Here is a 21,522-nt window from a genome sequence, read left to right as displayed (position 1 = left end):
TGTACCTGAGGCTCTCTTCCAAAAACTTCATCCAGTTTCCTTCCATTTCCAGCGGTTCTTCCTTGCTTCATTAACTTTCCTTTACTCATTTTTACATATCTTTATTATTTAATTCCAACTATTCTTTTATTCTTTTACTTCTTTTAAATCTCTGGTATTTACTGCATTCCCCCCCCTTAAATCTCTGATAAAAATCCATGTTTCAAAAAAAGGAAAAGGAAAACCCATGTTTCCTTCCCATAGTTCTCTGCTTGACCTGCTTTCTCCAACCTTTTTCTTCTTCTCTGTCATCACCAATGATGTTGTTGTTGTTTAGCAGCTAAACTGTGATCCTAAGTACACTTACTCAGGCACAAGCTCCTCTTTCACTTGTGGCTTCCAAGTAAATATGTCTGATTTACTGGAGAGCTTTATTGTTTCAGTTAAACAGTTTGCTTGATGCCCCATGAAGCTTCTTCATTCAAACCGTTTATGCTTAAATATATTGGGACTTCCATAGCAGTATGACTCCAGCTACAACTGCAATATAGCAACATGTATATTTTCTTCCATATTATGAAACACATTACAAGTTGCATGGAGGAAATATTTCTCCTGTCATTGGAACGCTGCCAGTTTTAGAGTGAAATGTGCCTGCCATTTAACTGCAGGCGGCAATGACACACAGGTACTTAGTAAAGGTGACTAATGACACTCATGTTGACTGGAAGTTATGTAATGGAAGCAGAGAAATGATCTCAGATTTAAGATAGGCAAAGACCTATCTTAGAAAGGAGGAGGCCAGGATGCAGAATGTTATGGAAGCCAAAGGGCACCGAAATGATGTCTAAGGACTAGTTAACAAGATCATGTTTTTTGGTATGTAATTCTAGCTATTATGGGATTAGTTACAGAGAGACTTCGTTTCATGTGAATATGGTACATTTCACTGGGAGGCAAGGGTTAATAAGTGTACTGCCATTGAATGCCAATGCAGCTTATCATGGGAACTGGCACAAAGCAAGTAAGCACTGAGATAATTACGTGTACATTCATTTTCCTCATTTTGTTGTTCAGTAGTTTCTGATCATAAGGTGAGTCAGCTATGCTCCTAAATTTATGCTCAGGGGACTGTTTGACAAGTAATGACTTTTCAAAGTGATGCCTGTCTAATTGAATAAATGAAGTGGCTAGTTGTAATGACAGGGTGGATGAGCTGGGGAAATTTATTCACAAGGGAGCAAAGACAGTGACAGGTGTTTATACGGACACCCTGAATCACTGCAATAAATATTCTAATGTTCATCTTTCCCCCTGTGGTAATAGAAGAGAGATGCGAAAGGGCAATTTTTCAAAGTAATGACAGAATAAATCAGGTACCATAGTGCTGAGTGCTGACTTGTATGATACCTCTGATGAAAATTATAGAACTCAGCTATTTCAGCAAAATTATAGTTTCCTGATTGTCATAAATGATGTGATCATAGGAAGGGGATTTCAGATTCCATTAGTGCATTCTCGTTCCAACTTTTCTTGGGGAAATGTAATCCATGTGCTGTTATGATGCAGCCTCATTTACATGGCTTTTCTTTTATATTTCATAAGCCATTTTCATTTCCTCTTATTTCATAATGTTCTCCGTCCTCTGGTATACCTCTCTCGGATTGCATGGCATTAGAAAAGTAATTGGCACAGCCCAAGGAACATGTTAGATGGGACGTGGGTGGCGCTGTGGGTAAAAGCCTCAGCGCCTACGGCTTGCCGATCAAAAAGGTCGACGGTTCGAATCCCCGTGGCGGGGTGCGCTCCCGCTGCTCGGTCCCAGCGCCTGCCAACCTAGCAGTTCGAAAGCACCCCCGGGTGCAAGTAGATAAATAGGGACCGCTTACTGGCGGGAAGGTAAACGGCGTTTCCGTGTGCTGTGCTGGCTCGCCAGATGCAGCTTTGTCACGCTGGCCACGTGACCCGGAAGTGTCTCCGGACAGCGCTGGCCCCCGGCCTCTTGAGTGAGATGGGCGCACAACCCCAGGGTCTGTCAAGACTGGCCCGTACGGGCAGGGGTACCTTTAGCTTTACCTTTTAAGAAACATGTTCTGTTTATGGAAAATATCTACCCATTGAAATTCAAATTAAAAGTAACCTTAGGTTGGAGAAAGCTGTCATAGAACTTCCTAAATGTATTTTAACAGTTATTGTGGGACAAAAATAAATTCATTAGTACTGCTGTCTTTGAAATATTGTACACTTGATCAATAAAGCAAGTATTACTATACAGTACAAAGTGACATGTGGTTTGCATGGATTATAACACATTGAGATTTACTGTGGAATAAGTGTAACAGTAATAGCAGACAGTTCTCACAGCAGACCTTGACTGAGTCTTTAATCAGGATAATAATGAGGATAGTGGTAATGTTTTAACAAAATATAGTTGTAATCGTGAAAGCCTAATATTAGGCACATATATTGCTTCTCCACATTTCCTGTGAAGGCCATAAAAATGATGCTGGAGAAATGCTTCTTCTTTTCCCAATGATTCTTGCCCAAACATTTTTGTTGTGTTTGACATATGAGTACAGAACTGAAGATACATTATAGAGCCGGGCTCTGCTAGCAAAGACAACTTATTCTTTTGCGTAAAATAAGACCATTTGACAATGGGAAATTGAGGCTGTCAGAAAACTTATTTACAATAATAGTTTACTGGTATAATGTTGTGGGTGTGTGATGCGTAACAGGACATATGTAAGCAATTTATTCTAACAGTGCAGAATAAACGAACAGGAATGCATCATTCCAAACCAACATTCACCCAAATCCAACTGAGAAAAATGCACGTGCAAATGGGTACTGTGTATGTTTCCCAGAGCCAAAAAATCCAGTTTGGGAGATTCTCAAGTCAAGTGGTTTTGAATAGAATGAGTTGCCTGCTTGGGAGGAAGGAGAAGGAACATAGAACTGTATTAAGGTCAGAAAGCGATTTTTTATGGCAATCCAGTGGGGGGTTGCACAGGAACAGCTCAGCTTCTCAGCCATGAGAAGCACATGCACAGCACCCACTTGTATATCATTGCTCCCTATTGGATTGCCCCAAGGTAACTGTTGCAAACACGAGTTCTGCCCATTTCTACTTTTCCAGATGTATCCTTTTTTTAAGCATTTGCCAACTTTTCATAGAAGTTTGTTATTAAAAACATCACTGTTATCTTATATACTTTTTTTCTCTTGCTGTGGTTGTTCTGATTACCTTCTGAGCTGATTGTAAATATGAACAGTGATATTTTGATCCTTTTTCACAAAGAGTTTCATTCAGTGGGTGGGAGTGAAATGGATGGCCACATGTGGAACAGGCTTCTAAAGTGCCACTTCCAGATAGCAGCTTCCAGTTCTTATGGGCAAGCTTCTCTTGAATTTCAGGAGAACCAGCGTGGTGGTCATTGTCCTCTCTCTTGATCTTGACACCTTTGAAATACAGTCCAGTGTGGAATATTAAATGTATTTAGTATTTTCTGATCAAAATATGTAACTGGCAAAAATACTCCACTGATGTAGGAAACCATATTTGTGTTTTCTCCAGGAATCCTCTACAAAGGCAATGGGGAAAATCAGTTCATCTCTCAGCAGCCACCAGTTGTCAGTAGTATAATGGGCAATGGTCGACGACGTAGCATTTCTTGCCCAAGTTGCAATGGTCAAGCAGATGGCAATAAGCTTTTGGCTCCCGTTGCCTTAGCTTGTGGTATTGATGGAAGCCTGTACGTAGGGGATTTTAACTATGTTCGACGGATATTCCCATCTGGAAATGTAACAAGTGTTCTTGAACTAAGGTATATCTTTACCTACTCCTAAAACATTTGGTTTCGAGATTATGTGATGAATCAGTCATTTTATGATACCATGTTTCCATATACACCTGAACACTGTAATAAAAATGCAAATGCTTTAAAAATAATATTTTAAAATGAGGTTGAAGAAAGATGGGACATTTTCTCAAGCCATTTACTCATGGAGATAGCTGTCAAAATATCTCAGCTATTCAGATGATAAAAAATGACTGAATGGAATTACAATCAGCAACCTTATCAGACCATTACCTATTTACTGTTCCCTCTTTTAACAACTTTTCATCTAACTTTTTTTCTAATACTCTTTTTTTTACTCTTCCTTTCCTTGCCTTCCCACCAAGAAATAAAGATTTTAGACATAGGTAAGCATTTTAAGCATGTTCGTACTTTTTGTTCAAAGTGTTCTTTCCTTTAAAAAAGAATGAACAAATAAATTCAATAGATTGAAGTGCAGTAAAAATTGTTACGATCATAAGGAAGGAGTACTCTATAAAAGTGACTATTTTTGCCTTAAATCAAAGAGAGGTATAAGTTTGGAAGATTGCTACTATTCAACATAACCCAAATTCTTTCCCCGTCCTGGTTAAAATAGTAATATTTTATCATAAGGCATCCCAGGAAAGTCATTTAAAGGATAGGGTATAAATGTCTGAAATGACTAGATAAATAAATAAAAACATTGCTTGCTCCCCATCACTTTTTGTTTTCCATTTCCAGCCTGTCTGTAAGGTATTGCTCCAATTTTTCCTTCTTGATGTGCTTATGTAATCCCTGCCTCACTCATTCACTATCATCCTCTCCTTTTCATTGTTCTATCCTTGCCCTGAATGCTACAGACAGAACTTTCATTTTGTCTTTGCATCACCTGAAATGTTGTGTGTTTCAGTGGAGTCAATTCAAACATTCAGCTGCCAGGTTTATAATAACCAGTGATACAGAAATACAGTGATGGGCATGTTATGTGTGCAACATGCCTGCGCCACTTAGCAGTGGAGAACAAAGCCAGCTATGTGGCTCAATGGCAGAACAATCCCTGGCATCTCCAGGTAGCGCTAAGGAAGACTCGTATCTCAGATTCCAGAGAGAGAGCATCAGTCACTGCGGACAGATACATTAGCCGAGGTCTAACTCAGTATAGATAAATAGATAAATAGTAGATAAATAGGTACCGCTCTGGCGGGAAGGTAAACGGTGTTTTCGTGCGCTGCTCTGGTTTGCCAGAAGCGGCTTAGTCATGCTGGCCACATGACCCGGAAGCTGTACGCTGGCTCCCTCGGCCAATAAAGCAAGATGAGCGCCGCAACCCCAGAGTCAGCCATGACTGGACCTAATGGTCAGGGGTCCCTTTACCTTTACCTTTACCTTTAACTCAGTATAGGGACGCGGGTGGCGCTGTGGGTTAAACCACAGAGCCTACGACTTGCCGATCAGAAGGTCAGCGATTCGAATCCCCGCAATGGGGTGAGTTCCCGTTGCTCGGTCCCTGCTCCTGCCAACCTAGCAGTTCAAAAGCACAAAGTACAAGTAGATAAGTAGGTACCACTCCAGCGGGAAGGTAAACAGCGTTTCCGTGTGCTGCTCTGCTTTGCCAGAAGCGGCTTAGTCATGCTGACCACATGACCCAGAAGCTGTACGCCGGCTCCCTCAGCCAATAAAGCGAAATGAGCACCGCAACCCCAGAGTCGGCCACGACTGGACCTAATGGTCAGGGGTCCCTTTACCTTTAACTCAGTATATGACATGGCAACATCCTATGCCATACAGAGCAAAATGTAGGTGATTCACACTGAATTATGGCTAGGCATATCTTTAAAGAGGAGGGTGATAAAACAGCAAGGACAGTGCTATGCTTTCTGTTCTGTGATCACAGTGACTGCCACTAGCTAGAATGAAGTGGGCAGAGTTCAGTCTGAAAGTATTTGCTAGACACATGCATTACATCACTGCTGTGTGCCACAGCTGCTAAATGTGTCATGCAAAATGCAGGGTGACATTAAGAAACCCTCCTTATTATCATGCATGCTTCATCTTTATTTTTGGTCTTTCTCCCCCTCTTACACAAATCCCCAGAGACTTACATTTTATTTTATTACGTCTGGTTTCTGTTGAAATTCACTCGGGCTTCTGGTTATACTGCCTCATGTGGGTTTTCTTCCTTAACTGTGAAAGGTTTTTTATATTTCAGAATTAATGTTTCACATATGTTGCTTTGTGTAGTGTCGGCAAGTAGCATTTTCTCCATGACTAAATATAATATGCACCCTTATTTTAAATTATAAGCATAGCTGTCAGCTGTTCTCATATCATTCTGAAGGTTCACTGTTGCTTCAAAAAAAAAAAAAAATCCAGTGCCCTCTGTCCATTGAAACCAGCTGATGCTTTAACAGTCATTAGATAGAATACTTTGTAAATTCACATTTTAATATTATACCAAATGCAAAATATGACATGCATTCAAAAGTTGTTACACATGGCTCCCTGCATTCTGTTGTTCATCTGTTGCTAAGCATATTGGGGAATTAAGAACATATGTTAAGTAATACCCATTTTCTGTGATTTAACTATATTATACAGCACTCGTACTCTCAAATACTACTTTTTATTGATTACTGGAATAGGGAAAGTGAATGTGTGATCCATATATCATTCTTCTGGAGTAATCCACTTGTCTTTAGTGGGGAAACTCTTTAGCCTTTGGAGAACTACTGGCAAAAATAGTTGCATGTTCAATGTTATATGAGTTGCACTTCCTGGATAGACTAGTGTGGTTCTGCTACAAAAGGACATTTCTAGAGGGAAGCAGGCAATTGTGTATTAATGTTGAGTTCAACTTCTTTGAGATTAGTGTACTACTACAGAGATTCCCTAGAGAAATACAAAGATGTATAAAGAGCTGCAGAGGCAACTGCAGTAGCAGAGACTGGATATTTTTCTGTCTATGAAGGATTTTTACTACACCAAGTATGCCCTGTAATGCCTACATTAAGGTAAAGATTTTGTTTCAATAGAAAGAAGGGAATATCCCATGTTAGTCAAAAACAGCCATTTTACAGCCAGCCAAGATTATTATTGTCGATCTCTAGAGCGCAGAGTCTTTGAAGTCTCCTGAGTTGAGGTTATTTTCAGTGCCGTGGATTCTCATGGAGCATGCTAATGATTATTCTTCAGAGATTCATCTGCCTTGTGCGGGGCAGGCAATAGCACAGCTAGTGTCATTTTCAAAATTGTACTAAAATGATTTCTCTACTCATGTTAGAAATGATGTACTTGTCAGGAGCCTCCACTAGAATTATCCACACATTTTCATTGATTTAATAATCCTAATGGCAAAGAAATCAGATGACTTGTTCATTCAGCATTCATCCTCATATGCTGGCATAAAGCTTACACACTGGTTAGACTATGTCCCGCCTTTATTGAGCATTTATTCTGAATTGTTTACAGGGCAGTTATATAACTATGAACATTGATCATTTGACAACTTTCCCCAACCAAGGCTGAGGTTGTAAACTAGTTCCTGAGCTGTGCCTTTTCATGATGCACGTGGGGCTCCAGATTATTGAATGCTCTGCTGTACAGAAATTCCCCCCACGTAGAAATATAACATGTTAGGGAGACAGGTTCTAGTTTAGTTTTGTCCCTGACATCGTGTTTTCTTTGTGCTGTTTTTTGGGGGCAGGGGAGCAGGATACGGCATTCACTCATGTAGGTCTTTACATAAAGCTGTACAGACCATTTATACCATTTAAGTTAAAATTTCTCCATCTATAAAACTCCAAAGATAACTTTCCCTACATTAATATACTATTTGGGGCCATTCTCTTTCACCATGCAAATAATAAGTGGGGTGTGTGTGTTGTGTGTTCACTTTCTCCTTTTATTAATGATGGAGTACATTCGTTAAAAATCCAACCAACCACAATTTACTGCAAATTATGTGTTTTAAGCTTTAATTTTAAACTGTTCATCATTCTACAACCAAACTAATTGCCCTGAAACTTATCCAAAGTTGGATTTTATATAAATATTTTTTTTATGCCAATAATTAAAGCACTATCCATACACCTGGTGCTGTTCAAAAAAAGAATTGCATATAACAAATAAGCACATTAATGAACAGAGATTAAAAGTACATATATAAAAAGGCACATATATCTTTTAAAATCTAATATTACCATCATAGTTTAGGTTCAGGGTTGCACAAAAACCTCTTTTACGTTACGTGGCTATTCTCAGAAATAGAGAAAAGCTAAGTCTAGTTAATAGAGCATTCAGAAGTTTTAAAAAGGCAAATAAAAACCCTTTTTCTGCTCAATTGACTACATCCTGGTTGTGAAGCCCTGCAGCACCCCCTAGACTCCGTATCCAGTGCAGTGGAACCAGTCACACTGCCCTAAATTTGCCTCTGCTTTGGACCAGGTTACCTGACAATCAGCTCCACACTTGCTTGGGTCCTAAAGTCATCTATACAGAGGTGCTTCTTCAAGTGCACATGCCAAACGTGATGAGGTAGAGATAGGACTTTTTTGTGGTGGCTCCCTAGTAATTGAATAACCTACCTAAAGGGGCTCACCAGTTTAGTGCCAGGTGAAGACCTTTATGTTTTCCTGGGCTTTTCAGTCTTTAAAAACGTTTAGTGGTTTTAGCACTTTCACAGTATTGTTATACCATGTTGCTTATTTTATTTTGTGCCTCTTCTGCTGCTGTTTTATTTTGTTTTGGATGTTACATTGCTTTAGTTGTATACTTCAGAAATGTCTGTGCTCCAAGATGTAATTTGTTCACAACTTGTTTATGTTGGCCTCGGTTGCCTTTTGCAAACAGAAGTACATTAGCACTGTGTTATATTTATGAAATACGAGGCACTACGTTTTGTGAACAGATGCTCAGATATCACCAAGATTGGTAGATACATTTTAGCACTGCATTTGCAAACACATTAGAGATGCAACTAACTGCCGTGGTGCTTGGGCTCTGTGTGTTAGCAGGCACTAGCACTGCCATCTATATATTCATTTCAGTTCTGAGCACCATAACTCAGATGCACTGTCATAGATGCAACTAATTAAGCTTCTGGATTGTATCTTTGAGCAACAAATGTATTCTCTAGAGCTACTCATTCCATAGGAGAGAAATGTTTCAGTTGTATAAGGTTTATGGTGTCATGTGCTCTGTGTTTTTTGAAAAGTGGCTTTATTTCATAGAAGGATGGTCCAACATATTTGGTAGTTTTATGTGAAAGTTTGCAATGATTTAAGGTGACTTAAGACAAGAAACTGAACTTGCTTCTAAAACATGCCCTCTGACATGTTAAATCACATCCAGTAATCACATGCCTTCCAATCAGTAGCATGAAAAGTCTCTTCTGTTTATGAATATTATGCATCATGTACTCAAGTGGCCTAGATTACTTGAAATAATATAGTTAGTGACATAGGAGCAATTTCAAAAACATAGGCTGTAGGGTGATGTAATCCAGTGCTGTTGATTTGAAGGTACAGTGGTGCCTCGCAAGACGAAATTAATTCGTTCTGCGAGTTTTTTCGTCTTGCGAAGCACTGTTTCCCATAGGAATGCGGTTTTAAGAAAAAGGAAACAAACTTGCAAGACATTTTCGTCTTGCGAAGCAAGCCCATAGGGAAATTCGTCTTGCGAAGCAACTCAAAAAACGAAAAACTCTTTCGTCTTGCGAGTTTTTCGTCTTGCGAGGCATTCGTCTTGCGAGGTACCACTGTAATACTCAAAATGACGTTTGCACATTTATATAATTAAACGGAACCAAAACGGTGTTTATTCCATTACCTTTCTGCAAGGTGGAAGAATCCATACATCAACACTCCTCCCGTCTTTTAAAAATATGTATTTATTTGACTGTTTCTCAATTGCAAAACAGCAATACACTAACCAACTTTTAACTAACCAACATTACATTAAACATTTAGGTAAAGGTAAAGGGACCCCTGACCATTAGGTCCAGGTCATGTGCGTAGCATGACTAAGCCACTTCTGGCGAACCAGAGCAGCACACGGAAACGCCGTTTGCCTTCCTGCCTATTTATCTACTTGCACTTTGACGTGCTTTCGAACTGCTAGGTTGGCAGGAGCAGGGACTGAGCAATGGGAGCTCACCCCGTTGCGGGGATTCGAACTGCCGACCTACTGATCGGCAAGTCCTAGGCTCTGTGGTTTAACCTACAGCACCACTCTCGTCCCTTCATTAAACACTTACTTCAAACAAAACCACTGATTTTCACTTACACATTCTCTTTTCAGAGTCAGTAGAGTTCACACATAACATACAATGTGTTTAAAACAACAGCAGCACATCAACACTTTCTGTTCCCCCTCCCACCCTTGAAAATACTTTGCAGAAAGTAAGAAGCAAGCATACCATGTTTTCATTGGGCCTTTTTGATACCATTATGACTAGAGGTGAAGTGAGATGGACAGTGCAATAAAAATGGTTTGAACACAGATTTGCTGCATTCAGAGCTGTTGGTCCCCAAGACTAAGAATGTGTGTTAAGATCACTTCCACTCAGCTATGGCTGCCTGTATTCACTCTAACTTTTGAATGGCAACAGGGGTTGCTTGCTCCTAAGTACAATTGATAGACTGTCTTTTGAAATGTAATTATGAATATTGCTTACTGTGCTAAAACCTGTTGTTTCCCTTTCTGCAGCAGTAACCCGGCTCATAGATACTACCTTGCAACTGACCCAGTCACAGGAGAATTGTATGTTTCTGACACCAACACACGAAGGATTTACCGTCCAAAGTCACTCACTGGGGCAAAGGACTTGACAAAAAATGCTGAAGTGGTAGCAGGAACTGGGGAGCAGTGCCTTCCATTTGACGAAGCCAGATGTGGTGATGGTGGCAAGGCTGTAGAAGCGACACTCATGAGCCCCAAAGGTGGAGGAAACTGTCAATTTATGAAGAGCAAAACACAGTTCAGTCAGCACACACAAGAGCATTTCATGCTACCTAGTTATTTATTCAGTCCTGTGTTTCCACAAGCTTGTTTTCAGTTTGTGAATGGCAAAGCTATCCAAAAGTATAACTACAAAAAGTGAGGTTTTTAGTTCCCCACCCCCACTGAACATTAGTGATTTATTATAATTCATTATAAATATTTTTTCACATTCCAGTTATGCCACAAAGACTTCATACTGAGCAAATTGCAAAGGGTCCAGTCCAGAAGCAATATTTAAATGAGTCCATTAGGAGCAGTGCTTGTTGGATTTCACCCCCCACATGCAGAATGTTTTCCTTTCATACATGTTGTTCTAATGTACTAGCTATGTTTAATAAAGTACCATACATTAATATCTAAATTTTAACCAGTTAAACCTCATGAGGTTGCATATGATGTTTAAAACCTGTCATTTTTGTTAATATTTTAAGACAAATTTTCTGGCTTTGTGGGAAACGATGAACAAACAGAGCAGGAAAACAGGTTGAATAGTTTTGATCAAAAACAAGTAACAAGCTCTTGGTGTTGTGTTTTCTTTCTTTACCCAAGGAGTGGCAGTAGACAAAAATGGATTAATCTACTTTGTTGATGGGACTATGATCAGGAAAGTGGACCAGAATGGAATAATATCAACATTACTTGGCTCAAATGATCTGACTTCAGCTAGACCTTTAACATGTGATACCAGCATGCACATCAGTCAGGTATTTTAAAAAAACAGATCTATTGGTTGTTTTAGGGGAACCATGATAGAAGTTTATAAAATCATGCATGGCATAGAGAAAGTAGATAGAGGAAAGTTGTTCTCCCTCTCTCATAATGCTAGAACTCATGGATATCCAGTGATGCTGAATGTTGGGAGATACGAGACAGATAAAAAGAAAGTACTTCTAAACGCAGCGCATAGGTAAATTATGAAACTTCCTCCCACAGAAGGCTGTGACTACAACTAACCGAGATTGCCTTAACAGAGGACTAAACTTCATGGAGGAGAGGGATATTGATAGCTATTTGTTAGCCATGATAGCTATGTTCTGCCTCCATGGTTGGAGGCAGCAATACTTCTTAATACCAGTTGCTGAACACAGGAGGGGAGAATGCTTGAAATCAGTACCATTGCAGACTCAGGGGCAGTGGAGCCAAGGCTTAGGGCATACAGTGGTACCTCAGGTTAAGTACTTAATTCGTCCCGGAGGTCCGTTCTTAACCTGAAGCACCACTTTAGCTAATGGGGCCTCCTGCTGCTGCCGTGCCGCCGGAGCACGATTTCTTTTCTCATCCTGAAGCAAAGTTCTTAATCTGAAGCACTATTTCTGGGTTAGCAGAGTCTGTAACCTGAAGCGTATGTAACCGGAGGTACCAATGTACACACAATAAAAACACAGGGCAGCAGTATTGGGATTTAATCAGGCCACAACTTTGATTGATAACAGATGTCAGCAGCTTCTGGAGTAGGCCTTGGGTATGTATCCTGAAATCAACCAGTGTTACTGCTGTTTGATCAAGGTTAAGGGTCACCTTGCAATGTGCATCACATATAGGAGACCCCCATGATCACTGGCGGGGGAACACTATGGCCCATCAGCCCCCAAGATGGAAGTCTGGACGTGTAGCACCCCAGGCTCCTTTAACGAGATACTCCATGATAGCACAGCAAGGAGGGCCATCCCCTGGCCTCCCAGACTGATCAAACCCAATGCATTATCCACCAGGAAGTTATGTTAATTGCTCTGAAGCAGGCAAATCCCTGCAGACAGGCCTAATTAGTCTGCAGGGAGAATTCCTCGCTGGCCCCAAATATGGTGACCCATGTACTTCCATAGCAAGGTCCAGCAAGGCCATGCTCACTTTCCCTCAGGCAGCCCATTAAGCCACATTAACAAGGGACAGAGGGTGGAGAATCCAATGTTGACTGAGGCCGAAGCTCCGGCACGGCTGGCTTTTATGACCAGAAAGCTGACCAGGAGGAAGTACTCCCTCTGGTCCACTTGCTTGCAATTGGCTGCTGAACCTTGCGAGTAAGTCCTATAGTCACTGTAGCGAGAGGAGACAGAAGCTTCCCCTCCTGCCATGCTGAAGCTGAGGGGAGGAAGTCGCACCCTGCCATGACCGCACCAGGCCACCATGGCCACTCTCCTCAGTGCTGAGGGGGAACGGGGACTTAATTCTGAGTAAACATTCATAGAAAGGGTCCTTTCAAACAGTTAAGATATCATAAATGGGTTGTTTGTTTATGTATTTATTTATGTATTTTTCAGATTTTTCCTGGGAAAGTGTAATTCTGGATTAGATGGGGGAAATACAACTGGCAATTTGATGACATGTATTGTATATATTGTAGCTCCAATCCTAGAATAAGCAGGTGTCTAGAAGCATCCTGAACTGTTTTTTATACTATATCTTCATGATAAGGAGCTTATTCTAAGAACATAAGTATCACTATTATACACCTAAAAATGTATCTTTATGTCTACCTTTACAATAAATTTTAGGGACAGTAGAGAAGACCATAATTATTTACAAGAGGTACAGTCATAAAATACAAGCGGAGCAGCAAATATATTAGAAAAGTATTGGCATTCTGATGTTTCTAATACCAACTTCTACTAATGCCCCTAGTCTGCAGTTTTGAACTCTGTGATATATTTTTTCAACACCAGATAACTTTTTCTATTGATTTCTATGGTTTCCCCCCAGCACTAAAGAGTTGCTATTCTGATAGAAAAATAATAGCAAACATTAATCTGTGTCATATTGGAAAAGCTCTTACCTTTATTTAGCATTGACATATTTTATATTTAGAAATATATGATTTCTAAGTGCCAGATTCACCGAGAATTATAGTCATGACTCAGTCCCATTAAAACCAATGGAACAACTTAGCACAATTAACTTGTGCTGCAATCCTAACACCGCCCACCTGGGAGTAAGCCCCACTGAATTCAGTGTGGCTTACTTCTGAGTAGACATGGTTAGGATTCCACCTTTAGTCATGACTAACATTAACTGAATCAGGACTGTTACAAACATGTGCTCTTGGACTAAATGAAATGTAAAAAATAATAATGTTTTTAGCATTCGGTTTTAGTGTTTCCAGCACTCCAGTTTCCCTGGTTCCATTCCCCCCTGCCCTTTATATTCACCCTAGGGGCAATAATTTAAACTACTGCATTTCCTTTTATATATGTAATTCTATGTAACTTCAGAAAAACAGAGAACTGTTTCAAAAGTGGTATCTCTAGCACTTGTTCAGTTAGAAAACTATCTTTGCTAAAGATAATAATTGGCTAATAAAACATTTTTCCTTTTTTTAAAAGGTGCGTCTGGAGTGGCCAACGGATTTGGCTATCAATCCAATGGATAACTCCATATATGTGTTAGATAACAACGTAGTTCTTCAGATTACTGAAAATCGGCAAGTCCGTATTGCTGCTGGGAGGCCAATGCATTGCCAAGTTCCTGGAGTGGAGTACACAGTGGGGAAACATGCTGTACAGACTACTTTAGAATCAGCCACAGCGATTGCTGTATCTTACAGTGGAGTGCTTTACATTACAGAAACGGATGAAAAAAAGATTAACAGAATAAGACAAGTCACAACTGATGGAGAGATCTCATTAGTTGCTGGAATACCCTCTGAGTGTGATTGCAAAAATGATGTTAACTGTGACTGCTACCAAAATGGTGATGGTTATGCTAAAGATGCCAAACTTAATGCCCCATCTTCTTTAGCTGCATCACCTGATGGAACGTTGTACATTGCTGATCTTGGAAATATTCGGATACGAGCCGTGTCAAAGAACAAACCGTTGCTGACTTCAATGAATTTTTATGAAGTTGCCTCTCCAACCGATCAGGAACTCTACATCTTTGATGTCAACGGCACCCATCAGTACACGATGAGTTTAGTCACAGGAGACTATCTGTACAATTTTAGCTACAGTAACGACAACGACATCACGGCTGTAACTGACAGCAATGGAAATACCCTTCGTATAAGGCGAGATCCCAACCGGATGCCAGTGAGGGTGGTATCTCCTGACAACCAAGTTATCTGGCTAACTATAGGAACCAATGGATGTCTAAAAAGCATGACGGCCCAAGGGCAGGAGCTAGTCTTATTTACCTATCATGGCAACAGTGGACTCCTAGCAACAAAAAGCGATGAGACTGGATGGACAACTTTTTTTGAGTAAGTAACACAAAATCATATACTGTTTTTAGGAGGCATGCTTGGCTTCATAGTATCACGAGGGGAAGAGAGGGAGGCTCATTTTGTCTGACAATTAGAAGAGTGCAATGTTGAAATAGCTATGGGGTCCTCTGCCTTGTCTTGGCATTCCCCCTTTGTCATATCTGCATTATTTATTTTTCCAACTCTGTGCTACAAAGCTTGTTTGTAGCTCTTTTTCTTCTTGCCAGCTTGTTGACATTACATCAGGGTCATTAACATGGCACCTAAGGGTGCACCTGCAGAAGCCTTTGCCCACTAGGTCCCTTCCCCACCGAAGGGACCCCAACCGGATGGGGCCTAGCAAAACACATCCCACTGTAGCCAATAGAGTAGGTTGCAGTGTGTGTAGCGGCCACATCAGTTTCTTTGGTTTGCAAATGTACCCATGGATTCAAAATATTTTCTGACCCCTGAACTGTTTAGTAGTATTGTGATCACTTCTGGCCACTCTCCATCTCATTAGAGGTGCAAGAGTAGCAGAAGCTGTTTAATGGAAATGAATACTGAATTCAAATAAAAGTAGCACCAAGTTGCACAAAACCGCTGGCATACAAAATGCATTTTTATAATCATTTACAAATGAAAGGATTATGATGGTAGGTTTAGTCCCAATGCATTAGTGCACACCTGATGTATTGTACTGCATGTTGTACATCATTGCATATCTTTCTCTTTTTCTGGCCCTGCCAAAAGCACGTAGAAACATAATGATGAGAGATTATTCAGCCTGGGGCAATAAATGTACTTCTTATTCTTCAAGAGTTAAAAATGTTTTTTCTGTTGCTGAACGGTAAAATCCCAAGTTAATAGCAAATGGGAATCCTTCTCCAGTGGGAATAAATATATAGCCGTTGGATATGTTAAGGTTATAATAGATTTCATCAGTTTTGTTGGAAGCACCATATTTTTAAGTTTGTGTGCGCGTGTGTTTGTGTTTGAAAACAACAAACCATAGCCGTAAGAATTAATGTGGGATTTGAAGTTCACCAAATCTGACATTCCTGCACAATGTTCATTGATCTCAATGTTGTCAAGACTAATTGAAGAAAAGTGGCCACTCTGAGGGCACAGGGCTGTATAAATGTTATGGGTCCATTAGAATGACCAATAATGTTTCAAAAATAGCTCAAAACTAAGGATACTTTTTTGTTAGCTTGTGGCTTTTCTGTTTAAATGATTTAAATCTGGTGTGCTTTGTTTATCGCATCCCAGTAAATAAGGTTTAATTGTTTTTATGTACCCAATAACCCTGTCTTCCAGCTTGTGAGTTGGACCAGGTGGGGAATGAAAGAGGGGAAAATGCATTTCCAGAACAAATGTGTCTGCTGAGGACAGCTGGCATCTTTAGCACACTGGCATTCATTCTGCCTGGTAGAGACCCCAGCGTTTTATTTCTAGCAGTAATTTCTCCTCGTGTTTCTTGTAGTTATTGTGTGGCTGTTTTAATCCCATTAGGGAAATAGCTGAGGACTTCTGAATGTACTTTAATGGCTTCTATGTGGCCTTTTAAAAGATTTTATTCAGTATCAAGTGGCTTATATGTCTGCCTTTTTTGAATCTTAGGGAGGATTTACAGCAGTGTGCTTCATGAACTGAATAATTACTTTCTGGTTGAAGAGCCATTTCAGTTGCCCAGCTTTGTTAAATATAGAACCTCTGGTCTGTATGAGAGGGATGTTCAATTGCCTGCTGAAAGGCCCTGTTTGATGCTTTAGACCAGCCTCATAACCAGGCTGGTTCATTTCAGCCCATTAGGGTGATACAAAAATGGTAGCTTGTTAACCAGCCTTTGGTCATGTCTGGCACTTAATACTGTAAGATGTGCTGGGGCACAAAAACTACACTTCGTTGCCCTGCAGTATGTTAAAAGAAATGTCCCTAATCTTGGTGCTCCTTCATACTGCTTGCACTCTGGTTCTTCTGCCTTGTGAAGGATATCAATATTTCAATTGCTGCTTTTCTCGTCAAGATACATAGAGTCACGGTCTTCGCCTTTCCTTGTATTTTGCTGAGAAAAGCATTTCCCAAGAACATCATGTTCTAATATCGTGGTACCTCGGGTTAAGTACTTAATTCGTTCCGGAGGTCCGTTCTTAACCTGAAACTGATCTTAACCTGAAGCACCACTTTAGCTAATGGGGCCTCCTGCCACCGCCACACCGTCGGAGCACGGTTTCTGTTCTCATCCTGAAGCAAAGTTCTTAACTCAAGGCAATATTTCTGTAACCTGAAGCATAAGTAACCCGAGGCACCACTGTACTGCAAATGGGTCATTCAGACATCACAAATGTGTTGCTGGAAACAGGGTTTTTTATTTTTTAAAAAATGGATTTTCCATGGAAATGGTAAATCCAAATTAAATTGGAGATGGGGTGGCATTTTATGCTCACATGTGGATGTGTGGGCATGCAGTTTCTGTGAAAACCTTCCATGTTTGAGCAGCCCCAGTGTTCTGTTGCCAACAGTGGCCAGGCCAATGCCTCCTGGGAAGCCCACAACCTGGACATGAAGACAGTTGCTATCTCCCGCTCTGTGCTTCATAGCAATTGGTATTTAGACATTGGTTGGCATCCGTCTGCCTCAGGAGACAACATGCACACATGTTTAAAGTACATGACTTCTCCCAAAGAATTCTGGGAATTGTGGTAACTCTGAGGGGCAAGTTATAGTTCCCAAGATTCTTTTGCTTTAAATGTGCATTGGATCTGCTTTAAATGTATGGTGTGGATCTGCTAAGAGGCTTACAACTATCAGGTTTTATAGCAGGCAGACCTGTTTTATTGTTTTATCGCTCGTTTGCCACCCTGGAATTCTTTGGGAGGAAAAGCAAATTGCAAATTTAATAAATAAAGAAAATAATTAAAAAAGACACAAACTGAGTGCACATTGTTTGCACATGCTGTCAGTAACCCACGGATCAATCATAGCTCTGGGCATTTTGTATATGCTGGTTTGGATCCTATGATATGTTAAGGAAGTTTCATGGAGGGAAACTTTTGGCCTGCTGCAGCTCCTGAAAAGCTTCTCTGGAGCAATGTGAGATGAGTTGGGTTGCTGGGGGAAGGCAGGGGGAATATTCCTTCCTTGAAGTTCCATATTAAGTTATTCCACCTTCCTCCACATTGATCAGGAAAGCTGTGTACACACCATTAATTTACCTGTCAAAGAATCCTGGGAACTGTAGTTTATTAAGAATGCTGGGAAAGAATGCTGGGGGGGGGGGAGGCGGCAAAAAAGTTCAACAACTTTGGCCCTAACAAAAATCCTGGCTATGCTCATGAGAATAACTACTGAAGTGTTCCCAGGAAGAGAGAAAGAGGAGATGAGTCTCAAACACAGTTGGAGAGGAGGGAAAGTGAAAATTCATGGTAACTCTGAAAAGGCAGCGGAGGAGGATTTAAAGACAGATAATTAGTACTGATCATTGCTTATGTTCTGTCTGAACACTGGAGAAGTGGTTGATTGTAAGGCAGATACTACCCAGGAGCCTACTAACTTAGGCGAACGGAAGGAGGGACTGCTGGGTAAAAGGAACTGTGGGGCTTGTGGGAGAACGCAGGGGATGGAATTAGGTGGGAAAATCTAATTGTACAAAAAGATGGTTCTGAAAGGGCAATTTCCAGATGTCTGCCCAAAAGAATCTGTTGTTTAACAAATGGGTGTCTAGGAACTCAGCTATACAGCTGCAAATAAAACATTTTAAATGTGTTGTAAGTGCAGTATACAAATGTGACACTAGATGCATTTTTTTATATGTGTGTAGATTCCACCTAGGTTGTGGTGAGATTTGCAGTACTTGTTGGATGAACCTCCTGAAACCTCTGGTTTCTCATATCTAATTAATAGGTGGTACAGTATGGTTTTGATTTAAGTTAAAACCAGAGGAAAGTTGGGCATTTACATTCTAATGTGATCCCATATGAGCTGAATAGCAGGTTGGAGGCTACACCTTGCTTATGCCAGTAGAGGTTTGTTGGCAAGAAACCTACAACTTAGAACAGGGGTCAGCAACCTTTTTTAGCTGTGGGCCGGTCCACCGTCCCTCAGACCATGAGGTGGGCCAGACTATATTGGGGGGGGGATGAACGAATTCCTATGCCCCACAAATAACCCAGAGATGTATTTTAAATAAAAGGGCACATTCTATTCATGTAAAAACACGCTGATTCCCAGACCATCCGTGGGCTGGATTGAAAAGGTGATTGGGCCACATCTGGCCCCTGGGCCTTAGGTTGCCTACCCCGACTTAGAATAATAGAATTTGTTGAGTTGGAGGAGACCGTGAGGGTCATCTAGTCCAACTTCCTGCAGTGCAGAAAGCTTTTGAGCAATGTGGGGCTCAAACCTACAATCCTGAGGTTAAGAGCCTAACGCTTTACCAACTGAGCTATCTCAGCCTGCCCTGTGCTGCAAGATCCTTAGTAGCTCACCTTTTCATGCAAATTGAATCTTTTTCACCCAAACACACACAGTACAGAATCATGCTCTCCTTGAGCTAAAAAACATGCAAAACAAACACTTCTTTCAGGGGGAAAAATGAAGTGCACTGTTTGGTATTGCTGATGTCATTAAAGCTGTACTTTTTGGATGATTTCTCCCAGCAGCTGCATATAATCAAAATTATGCCAAAATGCCTGTACCTGTGACCCAGAATGAAAATAAAATACAAACTAAATGTTTGACTCCACATGAAAATTCAGTTTAAATATTTAGTCCACTGTAAGAGTCTTAGGAGACTGCCAACAAAGAAATGATAATTCTACCATCTAAAACACTTCAATGAATTCATAAACATTTCAGCTTTAAAGAGTAATGTAAACAGCATAGTCAGCATGGGATTTTTGTAGCTACTTACTGACAACCAACTTTGCATGTTTGCTGAGAGGTAAGTCCTATTGTGGCCAGTGGGGCTTACTTCCTGGTAAATACGTTTCGGATTGCAGCTGTTTTTCAAACAGTACCAAGGTTGATTGTGGCAAAACCTCCTTCATATGTCAGATGCAATCAACCAATTGCAGCTTCTGTTCCCCCTCTCCTTACCTTTCTCCTTACTCTGCCTTTCAGCCTCTCACTGTGCTGTACTTCTCTTCCCCACACCCTCCAGTTCCAAATATTCTCCAGGCTTTTTATCTCTGGCTGTGATCAGGTGCTTTTTTTTCCAGCTATGGCTCACCACAGACAGCTTCCCTTCATTTCATCTAGCTGGATAGCTAGTTAGCCTTGAACAAATACATGAATCAGTTTAGTTCAATCAGCTCTATTCTGCAGCATTATATAACCGAAAACTTTGAAAGAGCATGAGAAAAAGACAACTGAGAAAGTTGTGCTCATTTTGCTGCAAAGGCCACCGAGCTCAGCTTTGGTTACTTCATGCTGCAGATGTTTCTGCTTCTGACTCACAGCAAATTAAGCATTTGCATTATTACACCTCACCTGTGCAGATTTTTTTTCTCTAACACACACGCACAAAAGGAACTTCACATAGGCAAAAAATGTGATACGTTAAAAATTATGTTTGGTAGAGTAGATGCAATTAAATCTGTGATGGTTCGGTCATAATTCTACAAAGGAATATAAACTATACAACAGTTGTAGGGGACTCTGCTGTTGCATTGAAGGTAGTGTTGCATTGAAACACCACACCCAGCGTAGAAAAAGTTTAGAAATACATCTTGCCTTACACTTTTTTATACACAACTTGCCCATAACCAGTTATTTATTTGGAGTGTTTTGACCCCCTCTTCAGCCAAAGCAGCTTATGCACACACAATTAAACAGGGTGAGCTTACCAACTAAAACACACAACACAAAAGGGGATGGGAAGGTGACCAAAGAGGCTGAGGAGCAGGAGTGTCCAGGGGTGGGGGCCTCGGCAGGGGTCCAGCAATGCTCACCCCTGTCAGGGAGGCTGGGGCTTCTTCATTTGAATGTGGTATCCTACTCAATCTCTTGAATCTCTACTTGCAAAAGATTGTGATTTACAGTTGCAGCATCAGGAAGATGCCATAAGAAACTACGCTCCAGCCACATAACTTTCTTCCCACAGTGAGTGCATGGGAGAGTAATGTGTGACTGCAACTCTAACCAAGTTGAGTCTCCCTCCCACAAAAAAGGTAACATCCAAACTGGTAGGGTTAGCCCTTTTTTGTGATGTCTGAGTTCTCTAGGTATTTCCTTTTCTCAGATAAGGAATTTCTTGGCAGTCAGTTGAGGTTCGCCCAAAAGACTCACTATAAGTTAGATCTAAAGAGTTGGTGATAAGTTAAAACACACAATTACTTATTAAATTTTCAGATAAAGCCTTCAAAGACTAGACACTGACACTATTGTAACTGCTCTGTGGAGTTCTGCTATGAAATACAATACCCTCCCTTGAACTGTGGGACATCCTGAAACCTTAATAGTTGGTTTTTAAAAAATCACTGTAACTTTCATCCACAAACTTTTAGCACTTGGCTGCTCTTGAAAGGATCTGAGCACAATTATAAA

The 21,522-nt window shown here is 40.6% G+C and overlaps 1 protein-coding gene and 1 long non-coding RNA gene across 22 annotated transcripts in view; one reads left to right on the top strand and one right to left on the bottom strand.

Moving 5' to 3' along the window:
- Window positions 1-21,522, top strand: part of TENM3 (teneurin transmembrane protein 3) — a 1,264,592-nt gene that overhangs the window by 1,219,962 nt on the left and 23,108 nt on the right. For 17 of the 21 annotated variants that reach the window (XM_053402551.1, XM_053402561.1, XM_053402557.1 and 14 more), the window contains 5 exons: window positions 3,557-3,806; window positions 4,166-4,186; window positions 10,506-10,738; window positions 11,349-11,503; window positions 14,117-14,991. In XM_053402551.1, coding sequence (XP_053258526.1) covers window positions 3,557-3,806; window positions 4,166-4,186; window positions 10,506-10,738; window positions 11,349-11,503; window positions 14,117-14,991 — 1,534 coding nt within the window. The remainder of the gene's footprint in view (window positions 1-3,556; window positions 3,807-4,165; window positions 4,187-10,505; window positions 10,739-11,348; window positions 11,504-14,116; window positions 14,992-21,522) is intronic. The other 4 variants (XM_053402556.1, XM_053402554.1, XM_053402569.1 and 1 more) reach the window with 1 other exon arrangement.
- LOC128420726 (uncharacterized) overlaps window positions 10,665-21,522 on the bottom strand; it is a 63,139-nt gene continuing 52,281 nt past the window's right edge. Inside the window, exons 5-6 of the long non-coding RNA XR_008332100.1 lie at window positions 20,074-20,252; window positions 10,665-10,748 (exon numbers count right to left, since the gene is read on the bottom strand). This is a non-coding gene — a long non-coding RNA (uncharacterized LOC128420726). The remainder of the gene's footprint in view (window positions 10,749-20,073; window positions 20,253-21,522) is intronic.

Source organism: Podarcis raffonei, chromosome 9, assembly GCF_027172205.1.
Source record: "Podarcis raffonei isolate rPodRaf1 chromosome 9, rPodRaf1.pri, whole genome shotgun sequence".
NCBI classification, from domain to species: Eukaryota; Metazoa; Chordata; class Lepidosauria; order Squamata; family Lacertidae; genus Podarcis; species Podarcis raffonei.
Note: the sequence above shows the minus strand (reverse complement) of the source record. Positions and strands in the feature narration are given on the sequence as shown.